At 52.5% G+C, this 18,112-nt stretch overlaps 1 protein-coding gene across 7 annotated transcripts in view; it reads left to right on the top strand.

Moving 5' to 3' along the window:
* The window catches only part of TRIM9 (tripartite motif containing 9), a 70,258-nt gene extending 56,435 nt beyond the window's left edge, over positions 1–13,823 (top strand). For 4 of the 7 annotated variants that reach the window (XM_077324093.1, XM_077324095.1, XM_077324094.1 and 1 more), the window contains 4 exons: positions 1,430–1,453; positions 5,113–5,416; positions 7,368–7,530; positions 8,740–13,823. In XM_077324093.1, the coding sequence (XP_077180208.1) occupies positions 1,430–1,453; positions 5,113–5,416; positions 7,368–7,530; positions 8,740–8,802 (554 nt within the window). In that variant the 3' untranslated portion in view covers positions 8,803–13,823. The remainder of the gene's footprint in view (positions 1–1,429; positions 1,454–5,112; positions 5,417–7,367; positions 7,531–8,739) is intronic. The other 3 variants (XM_077324096.1, XM_077324098.1, XM_077324097.1) reach the window with 3 other exon arrangements.
* Positions 13,824–18,112: the final 4,289 nt, after the last annotated feature.

Genomic DNA, 18,112 nt, shown 5'->3' with positions numbered 1-18,112 from the left:
GGGTCCATCCAGTCCAGCCTACTGTCTCACACAGGGGCCAGCCAGTTCCTCTGGAGGGCCAGCAACAGGGCAGAGAGGCCGAGGCCTTCCTAAGGACATCAGGAGAGCCCTGCTGGGTCAGACCAGGGGTCCCTCCAGTCCAGCCTCCTGTCTCACACAGGGGCCAGCCAGTTCCTCTGGAGGGCCAGCAACAGGGCAGAGAGGCCGAGGCCTTCCTAAGGCCATCAGGAGAGCCCTGCTGGGTCAGACCAGGGGTCCATCCAGTCCAGCCTCCTGTCTCACACAGGGGCCAGCCAGTTCCTCTGGAGGACCAGCAACAGGGCAGAGAGGCCGAGGCCTTCCTAAGAACATCAGAAGAGCCCTGCTGGGTCAGACCAGGGGTCCATCCAGTCCAGCCTCCTGTCTCACACAGGGGCCAGCCAGTTCCTCTGGAGGGCCAGCAACAGGGCAGAGAGGCCGAGGCCTTCCTAAGGACATCAGGAGAGCCCTGCTGGGTCAGACCAGGGGTCCCTCCAGTCCAGCCTCCTGTCTCACACAGGGGCCAGCCAGTTCCTCTGGAGGGCCAGCAACAGGGCAGAGAGGCCGAGGCCTTCCTAAGGACATCAGGAGAGCCCTGCTGGGTCAGACCAGGGGTCCCTCCAGTCCAGCCTCCCGTCTCACACAGGGGCCAGCCAGTTCCTCTGGAGGGCCAGCAACAGGGCAGAGAGGCCGAGGCTTTCCTAAGGACATCAGGAGAGCCCTGCTGGGTCAGAACAGGGTCCATCCAGTCCAGCCTCCCGTCTCACACAGGGGCCAGCCAGTTCCTCTGGAGGGCCAGCAACAGGGCAGAGAGGCCAAGGTGTCGTAGGGTCCTATGGTGCCCATGAGTGCCATGTTGGGGACTCCTGGTCTATAGCTTTCTACAGAGGCACAGAGGCCAGGACAAATATTTCACTTTACACCAACTGCCTTTCATCAGCCCATAGTTGAGCAGGGATTTGAACCCAACACCGCCCTGGGGGAGGCTGGCTTTCTAACTGCTACAGTCTGGTGGGTATGATGAAGGTGTAGCGCTCACACAAGCATGCGGGATCGGGGCCAGACTCTTAAGGAAGGGCTCCCTGAAGCCAGCTTGTATTCATCCCTGAAATCTAGACCTGCTTTTATGTTTATTTTTGGGAAAACCCATCAGTGCCTTTTTGGGGACTGAACCTACTTAGGTTTGATCGCCCTCTTTCTTCCATCTCAGCACGTCCTCGTGGTCTTCAGTGTGCTTTGATGTATACCTGTGTGGGGTTCCTGTGCTGATGGATTGATATTGGGTGTCGGGGGGGGGGACGGGGCAGCCTGCGGATGAAAGCAGCACAACGCTGTTCGTCGCTTGACGTAATTCCCAATTTTGCTTCCTGTTTGTTTTTCTTTCATGCGTCTCTCCTGGACCTAACTCCAGTTGACATTAAAAAACTGGTCGCAGGTAGGAAGTTCTTGGATGCATGGGGGGAGGGGGGGAGCAGGGGAGGGGGCCTATGGCAGGAATTCTTCCTGCCTGATATCTGCGGCATGGCCAAAACAGCATGCTCCTCTTGTGTTTTTGCGGAGAAGGCGGTGTGTTGTCCACCACATCTCAAGGAAGCCTGTTCCACTGAATTTCTTTTGCATTAATTTCATCCCATTGGATCTGGTCCATCCTTCCAGGGCAAGAGAGAACGACTCTGCTCCATCCTCTATAAGTACTTGAAGGTGGTTATCAGATCTCCTCTCAGTCGCCTCCTCTCCAGGCTAAACAGTCCAAGATCCCCCAACCTTTCTTCATTATTGTCATTGTTATTGTCATTGTTATTGTTATTGTTATTGTTATTGTTATTGTTATTGTTATTGTTATTGTTATTGTTATTGTTATTGTTATTGTTATTGTTATTGTTATTGTTATTGTTATTGTTATTGTTATTATTTAATTTTTAGACCGCCCTTCTCCCAATAGGTCTCAGGGCGGTTTGCAACATAAATAGTTAAAACACAATAAAATCCCCATAAAAACCCCAATTAAAAGTTACATATAACATATCACATAACATATAGCGGCGGTGGTCACAATTCTGATCTTAGTTCAGCCTGGTGGAGAGAATAATGTTCAGAAGAGGGTGGCACCAATACAATAGATCTAACCATGATCTCGGTGTTAGAGATCTCAATATTGGAGGGGATCCTCTGGTGGATTAGTGGGAGAGCTGCCCTGGCCTCAACCATATGCCTGGCGGAAGAGCTCCGTCTTACAGGCCCTGCGGAAAGCTGGTAGATCCTGCAGGGCCCTTAGCTCTTCTGGGAGCTCGTTCCACCAGGTTGGGGCCAGGACTGAAAAGGCCCGGGACAACCAGTAAATTCATACCCGCAGAGCGGAGTGCCCTGCGGGGGGCATAAGCAACCAAGCGGTCCTGCAGGTAGATGGGACCCAGGCTGCGTATAGCCTTAAAGGTCAATACCAATACCTTGAATCTGATTCGGAAACAGACTGGTAACCAGTGCAGATGACGAAGCGTCTTGGTCTCCAAACCCCTCACCATCTTTGTTGCCCTCCTCTGGACACGCTCCAGTTTGTCAACATCTGGAAAGCTCTGGCCAGGATGGTCCAGGATGGCCTGACCTTGGGAGATCTCGGAAGTTAAGCAAGGTCAGCCCTGCTTGGGGCTTGGACAGGGGAACAACCAGGACGTCCGGAGTTGCTGTGCAGAGGCATTCACTGGTAAACCACCGTGGTTGGTTTCATGCCTTGAAAGCCCTGCAAGGACGCCATAAATTGGCTGCTGACGGAAGATCTCCAAGGAAGTCCAGGGTTGCTACGCAGAGGTAGCCAATGGCAAACCATCTCTGAGCATCTGACCAGACCGGGATGGCTCAGGCTAGCCTGATCTCACCAGATCTCGGAAGCTAAGCACCACCAGAGAAGCCCCAGGTTCTTTCTTGCCTTCCCCTACCTCTGCTCCTCTCTTGCTTTGCCCTGGATGGCCCAGGCTAGCCAGATCTCTAAGCAGGGTCAACCCTATTTAGTATTTGGACAGAGGTGAAGGGTAAAACTTGGTGGGACAGAAAGACGCCCCCTCCCTCTCATCATGGAACCCTTCTGGACCCAAAAGTCTCGTTCGACATGCCTCCTCAGTGCCTCCGGACCTCTGAAACGCCATCCTTTTTATTTGCAGAACTACAAATTGTCTTGCTAAAATGCACCTACCCTCTCCCTTCTGTTGGCTTCTGTCTTGCCTGCTTTTCTTTGTCAATTGGTTCCAAGTTTTGGGGGGACTCAGGCAGAGCTCTTCCAAGGGCCCCCTCTGTGCCGATCCCCAGACCAAACCAGTTGCACCTTTCTGTACCCCCCACCCCACACCCATGACACCCCCCCCCCAGCTGCCGGTGCGTCCGTCCCCGGCTCATTTATTTATTTCCAGACGTTTAACCCACCCTTCCCCAAGGACTCTGGGCAGGTCCCAAAAATCTCCCCCTCCCCTTGCAGCTCCTCCCCCTTTGTTGACCGCTAGACAGGGCACATAATTGGGAAGAAATACTCCCCTAGCTGCCGGGAGCACCTCCTGCCTGCTCTTCCCCCAACAATGCCAGGCAGCATGTTAGTATATCCATTCATTCATTCATTCATTCATTCATTCATTCATTCATTCATTCATTCATATTCATTCATTCATATTCATTCATTCATATTCATTCATTCATTCATTCATTCTCCTAAGGCTCTGGGTGGTTTACATAAAACATTTTGGAACATTTACATAGAACACTATCAAAATCAATATAACAATATAAGAGTAACATACCAACCAGAACGACTAGAACAGTATTTCAGCAATAACTTTGACACTTCCCTCAGTAGGTTCAATAAGTCTGGGGGGGACCTGTAAATGCTATGGGTCAGTCGGCCTCACAAAATGCCTGGTGGAAGAGCTCCTTTTTGCAGGCCCTGTGGGATTTCCGGCAGAGCCCTGATCTCCTCGGGGAGTTTGTTCCACCAGGTGGGGGCAGGACAGAGAAGGCTCTGGCCATTGTTGAGGTCCGACGTGCCTCTTTAGGGCCAGGGATCCGCAGCCAGTTGGAGGTGCCGGAGCGTAGAGCTCTCCTGGGGGCATAGGTATGTTGAGCTGGGAGCATGAGTTGTGGAGCACTCTTCCCCCCGCATAAGAGCACTATGATCAAAAGACCAGAATTTGCTCAGGTTCCTCCACCTGCAAGAAGTGCAACTGGCCTGGATCAGGTGCGGGGTCTTTTCAACGCTGGCCCCAGCCCCGTGGAAGGCTCTCGAGGACAGAGCTGTTCTGCCAGACCTGTAGTTGAGGCCAGGAATTTAACATAGAGGAACGCCGGTGACCCTGCAGAATCCTCCCCCACTCGTAAAGTACTGACCTGCTGTCCTAACCTCGGTGAGATTTAAAGAGCCAATTTTAAAATAATTTTAAGGAATAATTTATGAATATTTTACATTCGCTTATTTGCTTGTTTTAATATGTTGTAATCTGCCCTGGGGCAACTGGGAAGGGTGGGGTATTATCATCATCATCATCGTCACGTTAATAATTATCCCACTGCTCCAAGATGTCATAATGGAAGGAAGGAAGGAAGGAAGGAGAATTTGAATTAAGGAAGGAAGGAAGGAAGGAAGGAAGGAAGGAAGGAAGGAAGGAAGGAAGGAAGGAAGGAAGGAGAATTTGAATTAAGGAAGGAAGGAAGGAAGGAAGGAAGGAAGGAAGGAAGGAAGGAAGGAAGGAAGGAGAATTTGAAGGAAGGAAGGAAGGAAGGAAGGAAGGAAGGAAGGAAGGAAGGAGAATTTGAAGGAAGGAAGGAAGGAAGGATTCTGGAAGGAAGGAAGGAAGGAAGGAAGGAAGGAAGGAAGGAAGGAAGGAAGGAAGGAAGGAAGGAATATTTTGAGCAACTGGGAGAGGGGGAAGCAGGAGGCTAGGTGTGTGGATGGTGGGGGGGAGGACATTGACAGCCATGGACCCCACCAAAAGCTCTGGGCCCCGATCCCTCATTCCTTCCTGCATGGCAACATGGCGCTATCCACTTCCCGCCCCTCCCCTGCTCCCTGGTTTCTCTCTGGACGCTCACTCTCCTGCGCCGTGTGTCTGTTCCCAGTGGCCTGGTTCTCCTTCGACCCCAGCACCGCCCACTCCGACATCATCTTCTCCAACGACAACCTGACCGTCACGTGCAACAGCTACGACGACCGGGTGGTGTTGGGCAAGACTGGGTTCTCCAAGGGGCTCCACTACTGGGAGCTGTCCATCGACCGCTACGACAACCACCCGGACCCGGCCTTCGGGGTGGCTCGCGTGGACGTCCTCAAAGACGTGATGCTGGGCAAGGACGAGAAGGCCTGGGCCATGTACGTGGACAATAACCGGAGCTGGTTCATGCACAACAACTCCCACACCAACAGGTACGTGGCCACAGCCCCCTCCTGCCTGCCTAAGAGCCCTTTGCCGGAAGGAATCCAGGGTGTAAACTGCACAGAGCTTTTATTCCAACCCCAGATCAATTCAGTCCCTGCCCTCTACACAGAATGCGATTTCCGTTTGGAATTTGGGGCGATTTAAAATTTCCTTGTGCAGCAAGAAGGATTGATCCGGAGTGACCCTGCCTTTATTGTGCGATATCTCAGACTGCTGTTAATCCTGAATATCCAGCTTGGGAAAGAAAGCTCCGTGGTAGAGAACCTCTGATAGGCTACACCTGGTCATGTGACACGCTTGCCTTAAAGGAGAAGCCCCTAATTTCTCTCAACTTCTGTTGGTCCTGGATTTTTCCTCCCTCCTCTGCCTTTTTCGATCCTCTCCCCCCCCCCCCTCCAAGAAAAGAACGAGGCTCCCTGCCTGGCTCCTCTCCCCCCCCCCCGTTCAAGAAAAGAAAGAAAGAGGCTTGGCTCCCCCCCCCCCCCACCTTCTGAGCCTCCCTAACCACGTGCAGAAGACTTTCCTGTTTCAATGGGGAGGGGGGGGAAGAGGAAGAGCCGAGTTCAAAGCGATCTGAATTCAACAGGATTGACCATGGAATAAAGAAAGTAAGTGCAGACTCTGCCCAGGTGGGAGGAGACAGGCTAAGAGCCGGGCTGAAGGATTTATGCCGTGAAGGCCACCATTCCAGAGCAGACCAGCCCCCAAGCTTTACACACAGCAGTGGCGTTCTTCCGCCTTCTGGCCTTGGCACTCAGAAGAGAAGAAGCAATCTGGGCGCTTCTTCAGCCGGCTCATCCGGGAGGTGCATTCCGGAGAGGAGCATTGTCTTCTCCTCCTGATAAGAGCCAAGGGTCAGGAAGAGTCAGGCCCACATGCAGAACTAGAGCCAATTTCTAATGACGGTACAATCAGAAGGGGGCCATCATTTCTGCCGTCACAGTAGCCGCTCCCCTCCCTCTGGGATCCGAGGAAAGCAGATTCTTGACCACATTCGATCTCTTCACCATCCATTGTTATTGTGACAGGTCTGGGGTTTTTTTTGTTGTTGTTTTGGTATGTGTGTGTGTGGGGGGGGAGGGTTGCAGTGGTCATTATGTTTGTCTTTTTAGTGCTTAAGAAGAGCCCAAAATGACTTGCTTTCTTCCTTGACCGTCTGTTCCTGAGTTTCTGACGTCATTCGAATCCGGTTCCCTTCCCTCGCTTCTTGTTATAGAATTAGTTCACTCGAAAGTGAACGAGAAAGTGAACTAATGCTGTAACGAAAAATAACTTTATGTGTTTGTTATAAGGATTGCAAAAAATTAAAACAGAAAAAAACCCCACCAGTACTTACAAGCTACCCGTAGCTGGCTGTATTATGAGTGCCTTGAAGATACTTTCAGAAATTACTATTTTGCACTATTATTGACTGCCGTCTCAGAGTCAGGATGACTCGGCTCCCTGTGTTTCTGGCGTTTTCCATTTACTGTGTCTCCTAGTTTTTGTTTGTTGCATCCACCCGGTGGAACGACAGAGGCGGCAGAGGCCCGGCTCGCGTCCCACAACCTCCTGCACCCTCTGTGAACTCCCCCCTCCGTGCCACTATGCCAATCTGTGACCACACATCAAGGAAAGACACTGTCACTATTGGGAGTTCATACATGGTTTTGTCAGGGGTAGTCAAACTGCGGCCCTCCAGATGTCCATGGACTACAATTCCCATGAGCCCCTGCCAGCGAACGCTGGCAGGGGCTCATGGGAATTGTAATCCATGGACATCTGGAGGGCCGCAGTTTGACTACCTCTGGTTTTGATGGATGGATTTCCACTAATGCCAACCTGTTTCTCCACCGGCAGGAACCTGGGGAGTGCCCCCAAACAGAATATACCGTTCAATCAATTTACTTGGTTGTTTTTTCTCTCCCACGTGTTCTGACCGGCTTTCCTCCTCGGCAGGACCGAAGGGGGCATCACCAAAGGGGCCACGGTGGGAGTCTTGCTCGACCTGACCAGGAGGACCTTGACCTTCTCCATCAATGAAGACCAGCAGGGGCCTGTCGCCTTTGAGAACCTGGAGGGCATCTTCTTCCCCGCCGTCAGCCTGAACAGAAACGTGCAGGTGAGGCCTGGGGGCAGAGAACGGGGAGGCGATCTGACCCATGTAGCATATAGTGGTGGGACGATGACCGCTGCTGGGGATTTGGATGCGATGCCTCTGTTGACACAGCCCAAGACTGCTTTTTGCCTTCTTTACTGCCGCATCACGCAGTCTGCTCATATTTAGCTTAGAGTCCACCAAGATCTCGTTCACACACACAACTAACTACTCACTGAGATGGTGATCAAGTCAGTGATGGGAAGTGGCATCAAGTGATAACTGACTTGTGTTGACCCCATCAGGTTTTCAAGGCGAGAGACGTAGGCTCGGTTTGGCTGCACACCTCTAGTTCAGCGTGTCGGTGGAGTTTAAATATGCAAAGGGGTAGATCACCAGCTGCTTAAATAGTTTTATTCAGAAAAGAAACTGCTTTGTAAAGAGAGAGAGAAAGGAGAGAGAGTCCTAACTGTCTAACTGTTGATGCTCCCTTCATCTGAAAGCAAGCAGAAGTCCCCAATTGACTCAGTTGGGATATTTGGAACTCTCTGAAATGGCCAGATTGATGGTGGTTATTAGAGATAAAAATATGGACCGACATATAAATACTTGGAAACCATTCTCACACTCAATTTGGGTTGATTGTGCAGAGTTATGAAACTTTAATCATAAAAGGTAAAGGTAAAGGTCTCCCCTGTGCAAGCACCGAGTCATGTCTGACCCTTGGGGTGACGCCCTCTAGCATTTTCATGGCAGACTCAATACGGGGTGGTTTGCCAGTGCCTTCCCCAGTCATGACCGTTTACCCCCCAGCAAGCTGGGTACTCATTTTACCGACCTCGGAAGGATGGAAGGCTGAGTCAACCTTGAGCCGGCTGCTGGGATTGAACTCCCAGCCTCATGGGCAAAGCTTTCAGACGGCTGCCTTACCACTCTGCGCCACAAGAGGATCTTTATCAGCAAGGCCAGAATGGTATTGGGTATATTTTGGTGATAAGTCTGTTTGGAAGTTTGTTTTAATTTGATTGTATAGTTTTTGTTTGTTAGATTTTGAAAAAAGATTAACATAAATGGGGGGGAGGGAGAGAAATATCAGGAAATTCTGGATCTAACAATGCTAAATAAACATTTCCTCTAATGCCCCCTGCAGGACATTCCTCATATGCTTTTGAATCATGCCCACTACATATCTTGCCTCTTCCAGCAAACTGACCTGTGTGCCCTTGGTTGCAGGTGACGCTCCACACAGGATTGCCCGTCCCGGACTTCTACCACGCACGGGGCACCATGCAGTGAGGATGGAGTGGAGCGGTGGGCGCCGTCTGGCTTTTTTTCTCAGGACACACCCAGAGAGCTGTGTGGATTTCCGTCAGGGACTGACCTCGGAGGAGGAAGCGGGAGAATATCTGGTCGGCCGGAGTCTCCAGTTCTGGCGAACGCCAACTGCGAAAACGAAGGCAAACCATCTAGGGAGGAGAAAGGACCAACCAGACTGCGTACCCTGCAGCTCTGCAGCGAACACCCCCACCCCCTGCGCCCCGCGCCCCATTCTCTCCGGCCCCCGTGCTCTGTGTGCATCGGCTTCACTGTTTTGTGCTTTCGGCTACGGACCGCGTTCTCGGGGAGCCCGAGAATGGACCTCCCACCCACTCGGATTTCGTTTTCGTTCCAGCGTGGAATTTCCCCCCTTTTCTCCCAAACATAAACTGATGGCTGCTGACGCCATGCAGCCGGCTTCAATGCTGCTGCGTCAAAGGAAACTCCCTCCCCCAAAATCCTTGGATTATGTTACACGGAATGTTGAAAGCAAATGTTTCGGTGTGGCCAGGGGAAAGGAGGAATGGGGGGGACTGACAGCGCCTCTGGGGGTCTGATCCTCCGTTTCTGTCCTCATGGCCTTTATTTTTGGGGATGTTGGCCATGGGGGATGATCAAGTCTTGGGAAACGGTTCTCTTTCTCTTGTCCATCAAAATCGAGAATCGGGTGAGCTTTTCGCCGAAACGGGAAAGCTCCCGTTCTGAGGCAGAGGTCGACAAAACTTCAGCTCTTGCGATGGTGATTGGTCCTTTATTTTTAAAATGTAGACCGCCACTTTTAAGCCAAGAGGTTGCCTGAGATGGCGAACCAAGAGCCACAGGACACAAACAGTTTAATCTTCGCTGGCTGAGCACCTTGTCTGGGTCCAGCGGCACCTTCAAGGCCTGCATAGTTTAACTCAAGGGATAAGCTTTTTCGAGCGAGACATGATGCAGACATGCGCGTGCACACAAAAGCTTATCCCCTGAATGAAACTTTGTGAGCTGTAAAGGCACCCCTGGACTCACACTCTGTTCTGCCGCTTCAGGCTAACACGGCGACCCACCAGAATTTATCTATCTTCATACAGCACAGGAAGGTTAGGTAGGCCAGGATACCTTCTCTCTTGAATTGTTAAGAAAAAAGTACACATTCACAGGAAGGAAGTCCATGCTGCAGAAATAGGGAGGAAGTGCTCAAAAGATCAGGAAGTCTCCAATGGAGTCAGGGCTCAAGAGGAAAGGATTTGAAAGAGAACAGGAAGTCCTTGACCTAAATATTTCAGAAGCAGGGCTGGTGGCTTTTGCAGCAAGGGGGAAAAGGCAGCATTTGCAGTGAGGGGGGGGGAAATCCGTTCTTGGAAGTATTTGAGGCTGGAGTTTGTTTCCGGTTCACGGTGGCCGACTTGAAGAATGGTCAAGGAAGGAATCCTTTCTTACAGCAAAGCTATCTGCGGCTTCGGTGTGCACGGCGCATGAGGCCCATTTTATGGTTGTTGAAAGAAGCCACTCAATTCGGGCTGCTACTGAACATCCCCCCTTTAGCAAGCGTTGGTTTTTGCACCGCATCTCTGACAACCTCTGGGGCAAAAGGGGCATCATTTTTCAGTTAGGCAAATTGGCCTCACGTGGCACAATGCACACTGGTGCTGCTCATGCGTTTCTCCTTCCACCGCCACATCGTGGGGGGTCGATAGATCAAGATCGGTCACTGCGTCAGTCTGTCTGTAGCAGCAGAACAGAGCAAGAGTCCAGGAGCACCTGGAAGACTAACCAAATTTGTGGCAGGGGAGGAGCTTTCGTTCCAGGTATCAGAAGAAATGAGCCGGGACTAACAAAAGCTTCTCCCCTGCCACAAATTTGGTTAGTCTTTCCGGTGCTCCTGGACGCTTGCTCTGTCCTACTGTAGGGGGAATCTGAAGGGGGAGACAGCGTGGTGTAGTTGTTAAGAGCGGTGACGCCTAATCTGGTGAACCAGGTTTGATTCCCCACTCCCCCACATGCAGCCAGCTGGGTGACCTCAGGCTTGTCACAGCCCTGATAGTGCTGCTCTCACAGAGCAGTCCTGTCGGGGCTCTTTCAGCCCCACCTGCCTCACAGGGTGTCTGTTGTGGGGAGAGGAAAGGGAAGGTGATTAGAAGCCGCTTTGAGACTCCTTCGGGTAGGGGAAAGCGGCATATAAAAACTAACCATTTGAAAGGTGGCCATTTTGAGCAGTTTCAGTGATAACTTTGCCTTAGAAAAACCTCACCCGAGTTAGTACTTTTTGGCAGCCCCCGGTATGCGGGGAAGTCCAGGGGAAGGACAGAATTGTAGTCGGCACCCGCTCCTTTCCCGCCACATCCCCATTCTCAGGAAACTTGTACATGCTGAATAATGCCCTCCCAGGGCAATCCGCAGTGGTTTTTGAGGGGTTGAAATGGCAAAATCGACTTGCAAGTGATTGCTAATGAGCACTGGACACGGACCGAAAGCGTCTTATTCGGCTTGTGCTCGTTGCCGCGGCTACTTTCCACGGTCACTGCATCTCCCGCTCACCCCATAGTGTTATACTTTTCTCCTCCTTTATCTCTGTTGCCCCACCATTGCTGATCTCCGGATTATTTCCTTTACCTCGCACCCTTCGCTAGCCGGCGCTTTGCCTTGCTTGTACCGCTGCATTCCCGCTGAATCGAAGAGAACAGCATCACGGTGCGCACCCCACCCCTACCCCCACCCCCACCCCGGCCGGGTCAGTGGCACATTCCTTTGGCGCACTCCTGGCACACCGACTTAGGTGTGCGGTGCGCTGGAGATTCCTCAGACGGAATGTGTCTTTGGCCCAGTAAGTGAACAGTGCAGACACGGCTCTAGCCGTGGGCAGTGTAGATGTGAGAGTTGGTCAGCGAATTAATTTATTGTGATATTACTCAGGGGAAGGGCCCCTCAGGCTCATGGGGCAGTTCCTGAAGGGGTCTGGCGTGCAGTAAGGAGGAAGTCTAACAGCAGGAGACGTAACAGTGCAGTAGGGAGCAGGACAGCAGATGGCTGAGGGATTCAGCACCCCGGACAGCTCCAGAGGGAGCCAAGATGTTGTCCCTTGAAAGGAACAACTGAGCAGATCCCTTCTCTTCCAGAGAGTCCAGAAGACTTCAGAAGGGGCCCCATCAGCTGGGAAGAAACAGGAGCTTAAAGTATTATGGACTGTCCTTTAGTGATGTTTATGGAGGAGCAAGAATCCTTCGGCGGTCAGTAGGCTGTCTTGCTCTAGCGCGGTTGAGGACCTCATAGCCAGAGTCCAGTGTCTTCCTCCTTACTAGGGATGCCAACCTCCAGGTGGCACCTGGGGATCCCCCCAGAATTACATTTCATCTCCGTTATTCAGAGGTCAGTGCCCCCGGAGGAAATGGGGGCTTTGGCGGGTGGGCTCAATGGTCTTGTACCCTACAGAATTCCCTGTCTTCTCCAGGCTCCACTCACAAAACTAAAAGATCGCCACACCCAAGCTGGATCTGGCAAAAAAAAACACAAAACACCATCCCACGCCAGTGGCCAGGTGGTGGTAGAGGATCTGGATGCCAGCTGGCTATTTCCCCTTGGGCCAACCTCGATGCGCATCTCGAGTCCCACTTCCGAACGCTTGCTTCTGGCAGGATGCGCATTCCAGAAGGAGGCCTCAGGAGGTCTCAGCCCTTAACCCATCTGCGGGCCTTACCCACAAACCCCCCACTTAGATCTTGCAAGGCTAATTGAGGCAACCGCCATGCACCTGCCCAGCCCACCGCCCAAAATAGCCATCCTACGTCGTCGTTGCCATAAGATCCTCTCTGCACCATGGACGGCATGCGCATGCTTGTCCGGCCTCGCCTTGCGCTTTGGGCTTGAGGGCGCCCCCTGGACAGGCAGAGGTGCTAAGGGGTCGAGAAACCAGACATTTCCTTCCGTTGCCTCCGGGTCATCCTGACGGGAAGGAAGGTGGCGCTTGTTCAGTTTGGTGTCGTGGTTAGGAGTGTGGACTTCTAATCTGGCATGCTGGGTTCGATTCTGCACTCCCCCACATGCAGCCAGCTGGGTGACCTTAGGCTAGTCAGAGTCCTGATAAAGCTGTTCTGACCCAGCAGTGATATCAGGGCTCTCTCAGCCTCACCCACCTCACAGGGTGTCTCTTGTGGGGAGAGGAATGGGAAGGCAACTGTAAGCCGCTTTGAGGCTCCTTCGGGTAGGGAAAAGCGGCATATAAGAGCCAACTCTTCTTCTTCTTCTTCTTCTTCTCCAGTAATCTTTAGGGCTCTCTCAGCCTCCCCTCCCTCACAGGGTGTCTGTTGTGGGGAGAGGAAGGGAAAGCGACTGGAAGCCGCTTTGAGCCTCCTTCAGGTAGGGAAAAGCAGCATATAAGAACCAACTCTTCTTCTTCTTCTTCGTCAAGCGGGAGCAGAGATGACATGAATGAAGGCAAAGATCCCACGGGAGGACACGAAACATGCCCCCCCTCCCACCTCCCTCGGAATTAAAGACATGTAAATAAGTCCTTGCTCCCATCGAGTGCCCCCTCCCCCTTAGAACCAGTTTCTCCCTGCTATGATGTGCATTACCTTGACCTAATTTATTGAACGGGTGCTAACCCCGCGGCCACGCGCTCTGTCCTCTTGGCTGCGGAAGGGCCGGGCGGCGGGCAGACGCGGATTCCGATTCCCGGGAGGCTCGGTGGCTGGGCCACGGCAGCCTCGTCCCGTCTACGTTGTGCCTGCTTCTTGACGATGTTTCTGATGCTTAGACTAGATGCCTAGTGGCTTGTGACGTGGCATTGGCGCCGTATCGCGATTGTTAGCTGCAGACAGCCGCCCTCCTGGCCAGGTGTGGTCCCCGTGTGTTGTTCTAATAAAAGACTTTTAGTTCAGAGGATCATCCAGTGTGACTGGCTGTTTTCTTGGTTTGATGCACAGGGGGAGGGGGAGCTCCACGAGGTGGTCCTCTCGGCATCTTCCGACAAGCCTGGGAAATGGGCGCACGGACCGTGTGGGACAGGTGGATCTCTGGACTGACCCGATGGGGCTCTTTTATGGAGGTTGTGTCTGCTATGTCCTAGCTGGACCCCTGGTCTGATCCAGCAGGGCTCTCCTGATGTTCTTAGGAAGGCCTCGGCTTGTATGCCATTGATGGCCCTCTAGCCATGCTTCTGCTGTTCTTGCAAGGGACTGGATGGACACTGGTCTGATCCAGCAGGGCTCTCCTGATGTCCTTAGGAAGGCCTCGGCCTCTCTGCCCTGTTGCTGGCCCTCCAGAGGAACTGGCTGGCCCCTGTGTGAGACGGGAGGCTGGACTGGATGGACCCCTGGTCTGACCCAGCAGGGCTCTCCTGATGTCCTTAGGAAGGCCTCGGCCTCTCTGCCCTGTTGCTAGCCCTCCAGAGGAACTGGCTGGCCCCTGTGTGAGACAGGAGGCTGGACTGGATGGACCCCTGGTCTGACCCAGCAGGGCTCTCCTGATGTCCTTAGGAAGGCCTCGGCCTCTCTGCCCTGTTGCTGGCCCTCCAGAGGAACTGGCTGGCCCCTGTGTGAGACAGGAGGCTGGACTGGATGGACCCCTGGTCTGACCCAGCAGGGCTCTCCTGATGTCCTTAGGAAGGCCTCGGCCTCTCTGCCCTGTTGCTGGCCCTCTAGAGGAACTGGCTGGCCCCTGTGTGAGACAGGAGGCTGGACTAGATGGACCTCTGGTCTGATCCAGCAGGGCTCTTCTGATGTCCTTAACTATCCGCCTCCTTATTCACCTGGCCCACGCTCAGGGTGAGATGAGTGTCTTCTGGAGAACACATGTATGAAAGTGCCCTATACTGAATGTGGTCTATGATTGGTCAAGGTCAGGATCATGCAGACACAATTCTTAGTGTGGCATCTGAGTGTTTGTATCTCAGCCTTGTCCATGACCACGTAAGTGCTCATTTGATGTGCATCATCCAAATTACAGTTAGGCACATGGAATTTGATTTGATCTGGCTAAAAAGTACCTGGATCAGCCTTGATTTGGGCATGAATTGGCCAAAACCAGTTCGAATCACCATTTCTCAGTTTTAACAGCTGAATCAACATTGCTCAGATGATTGAATCATGATGCAGCACAGGTTGGCAATTCAAGCAAGTGGCCGTTCCAGCCTTAAAGGGGAAGAGAAAGGGGGAAAGTCCCTTTTTCTTTTTACATTCTGGGGCTCTGGGAGGGTGGGGGATTTGGCAGAGGCACTGAATTTTCAGTGTAGCTACGGGTGTCTTTCCCCAAAATACCCCTCAAAGCCTGAAGAATGTTTCAGGGGTTTCTCAAGGGTAGAAAAGTTGAGAAATGCAAAATTAGGTGAATAGGGAACTGGTTCGAAAACCACAGCCAAAGAGTGGTTGTCAGTGGTGTTTTATGGGATTGGGGGGAGGGGAGCAGTGGGGAGTCACAGGGCTTTTCAACAAGTTTAACAGTGACCTGGATGAAGGGCTGGAGGGACTCCGCATTAAATTTGCAGATGGCACCAAATTGGGAGGGCTCTGTGATTCAGTGTAATTTTTCTTCAGGGTTCCCAGCAGATGGCACCCTGGCCTTATTTCATCCAGAGCAATAGCTGAGTCCAGCAGCACCGTTAAGACGAAGGGCCATTCCGCACCCGATAAATATAGTGGAATGCTTACCTTAAGAAGACGCCATATTTTTGCCGTTGTGCACGACGTCACGAACATCCAGTGTGCTGCCCTCGCCTGGCACACGCAGGGTTAGTGCAAGGGCAAGCACGGTTACAAAGTCAAGCAAGTTCAAAGCGCGTACCAGAGAGTAGTCAAAAGTCCAGTCCGGGTCTTATCAGGAATTACTAGTGGAGAACCGAAAGAGTTGTCGGTCAAGCCGGGAATCTGTGGAGCATTCAATCAAAGCGTAGTCTAGCCGGGTGAAGCAGGGTCAAGCCGGGAATCAGTCAAGCAGAGCTTCGCCAAAGCGTCGGGGAGCAGGAAACCAGTCAAGGCAACGGGTGGACATGTGCACAAAGTTGCAGCCACACTGGGAAGCACTTCAGCTGGGAAGCACCAAGTGGCTGCACCTGGCACTCAGCCTTCCTCCGATGAATGAGCCCCACCTGAGCCCAACCTAGCCTGTTGCTGTAGTCTAAGCCGAGCACTTTGCTTGCGTGTTGCCAACGTTGTCCTCCTGCATCCCCTCCTGCGCTCTGGAGATGAGTCTGGGCTGTTCAGGGGTGTTGCTGCAGGCGGAGGTAATGCTGGTGCAGAGGGCATGGTGCTTGTCCGGCTGGGACCTGGTTGTGGCTCCCTATCGGGACTTGCCTCTCTAAGCAGCACCCTGCTGCTTTGCTCCAGCTCCTCCACTTCTTCCTCCGAGGGAGCTGGCAGAATGAGCTCAGGCAGTGGTGCAGAGGCACCCTCTGGAGATGGGGCCATGACATCCAGCGTCCAAGCAGCAAACTGGTAGTTACATCCTCCACTTTAAAGCGCTAGCTGAGGAATAACATAAAGTGGATCCCCCAGCCGAAAAAAAGTGCGAGGCGCTTAGCTCTTCCAGGAGCTCATTCCACCAGCTCGGAGCCAGGGCCAAAAAGTTTGAGGCCAGACGTATTTCCTTTGGGCCAGGGATCACTAATTTGTTCAAGCTGGACAATCTTCATGTCCTTTAGGGGGGCGACTAGTCCAACTAGTCAGCCAACTAGTCCATCAGATACATTCGACCCTGACCACGTGTGGCCTTAAAGGTCCAGAGTCGTTAGGAGGGCTGACTTTTGATCTGGTGAGCCGGGTTTGATTCTTCGCTTCTCCACATGCAGCCAGCTGGAGGACCTTGGGCTTGTCACAGTCCTGTTACAGCTGTTCTTGAAGAGCAGTCCTGTCAGGGCTCTCTCAGCCTCCCCTCCCTCACAGGGTGTGTGTTGTGGTGAGAGGAAAGGGAAGGCGAATGTAAGCCGCTTTGAGACTCCTTCAGGTAGAGAAAAGCGGCATATAAGAACCAACCTTTTTCTTCTTCAGTAATATCAGGGCTCTCTCAGCCTCCCCTCCCTCACAGGGTGTCTGTTGTGGGGAGAGGAAAGCGGCATATAAGAACCAACTCTTCTTCTTATAGAATCATGGAATCATAGAGTTGGAAGGGGCCATGCAGGCCATAGAATCATAGAATCATAGAGTTGGAAGGGGCCATACAGGCCATCTAGTCCAACCCCCTGCTCAACGCAGGATCAGCCCTAAGCATCCTAAAGCATCCAAGAAAAGTCTGTATCCAACCTTTGCTTGAAGACTGCCAGTGAGGGGGAGCTCACCACCTCCTTAGGCAGCCTATTCCACTGCTGAACTACTCTGACTGTGAAAAATTTTTTCCTGATATCTAGCCTATATCGTTGTACTTGAGGTTTAAACCCATTACTGCGTGTCCTCTCCTCTGCAGCCAACTGAAACAGCATCCTGCCCTCCTCCAAGTGACAACCTTTCAAATACTTAAAGAGGGCTATCATGTCCCCTCTCAGCCTCCTTTTCTCCAGGCTGAACATTCCCAAGTCCCTCAACCTATCTTCATAGGGCTTGGTCCCTTGGCCCCAGATCATCTTCGTCGCTCTCCTCTGTACCCTTTCAATTTTATCGACGTCCTTTTTGAAGTGAGGCCTCCTCCTCCTTCAATATCAGTGCCTTAAAGCAGATTCAGAATCCAACTGGGAGCCAGCGCAGCTGCTTCTGAACAAGTTGCATTTTGGACCCTTCCAGCCCTGGTAATCCTCCGATGTTGACTTTTCGGCTTGTTTACGACTCTGCTAACTGGGACACTCCTTCCGGTGCAGCCGGTGGCTGCGGGAATGTTTGTTCCAGTTGGGGCTGCATGCAGCATCTGCTGCAGCTCCAGACCTCTCCCCGGTACCAGCAGCACCCCTGACCCGCCCAGCCACCACTGACTCCTTCTACCTACGGTGCTGCAGAAGGGGAGGAGGCCTGCTTAGCTCTTCAGCACGGACCAGGGAGCTGGCCACCACCCTTGCAGATTTGTCTGCACAACGCTAAGCTCTGCAGAACAGACTCCAGCGGCCGATTGGAGCAGTTCCTCCGCTGCGGGCTCAAGTGGCGGCTGATGCAGAGGCTCCTGTGGCTCACCCTCCAGGGAATTGCCCTCCTTGTGCTCCAGATACGTTTGGTGGGAGGAGGGAAGCTTTCCCCACTTTTTTGGCTCAGTGCTGATTGTACATGAATGCCGGAAGGTCATCTTTATTATCAGCCTGCTCCGGGACATATTGTCAGATGGGCTACACCAGGGGTAGTCAAACTGCGGCCCTTCAGATGTCCATGGACTACAATTCCCATGAGCCCCTGCCAGCGAA

Source organism: Paroedura picta, chromosome 2 (assembly GCF_049243985.1).
Source record: "Paroedura picta isolate Pp20150507F chromosome 2, Ppicta_v3.0, whole genome shotgun sequence".
In the NCBI taxonomy this organism is placed as follows: Eukaryota; Metazoa; Chordata; class Lepidosauria; order Squamata; family Gekkonidae; genus Paroedura; species Paroedura picta.
The sequence above is the reverse complement of the archived record's forward strand: the minus strand, read 5'-3'. Positions and strand labels throughout refer to the sequence as shown.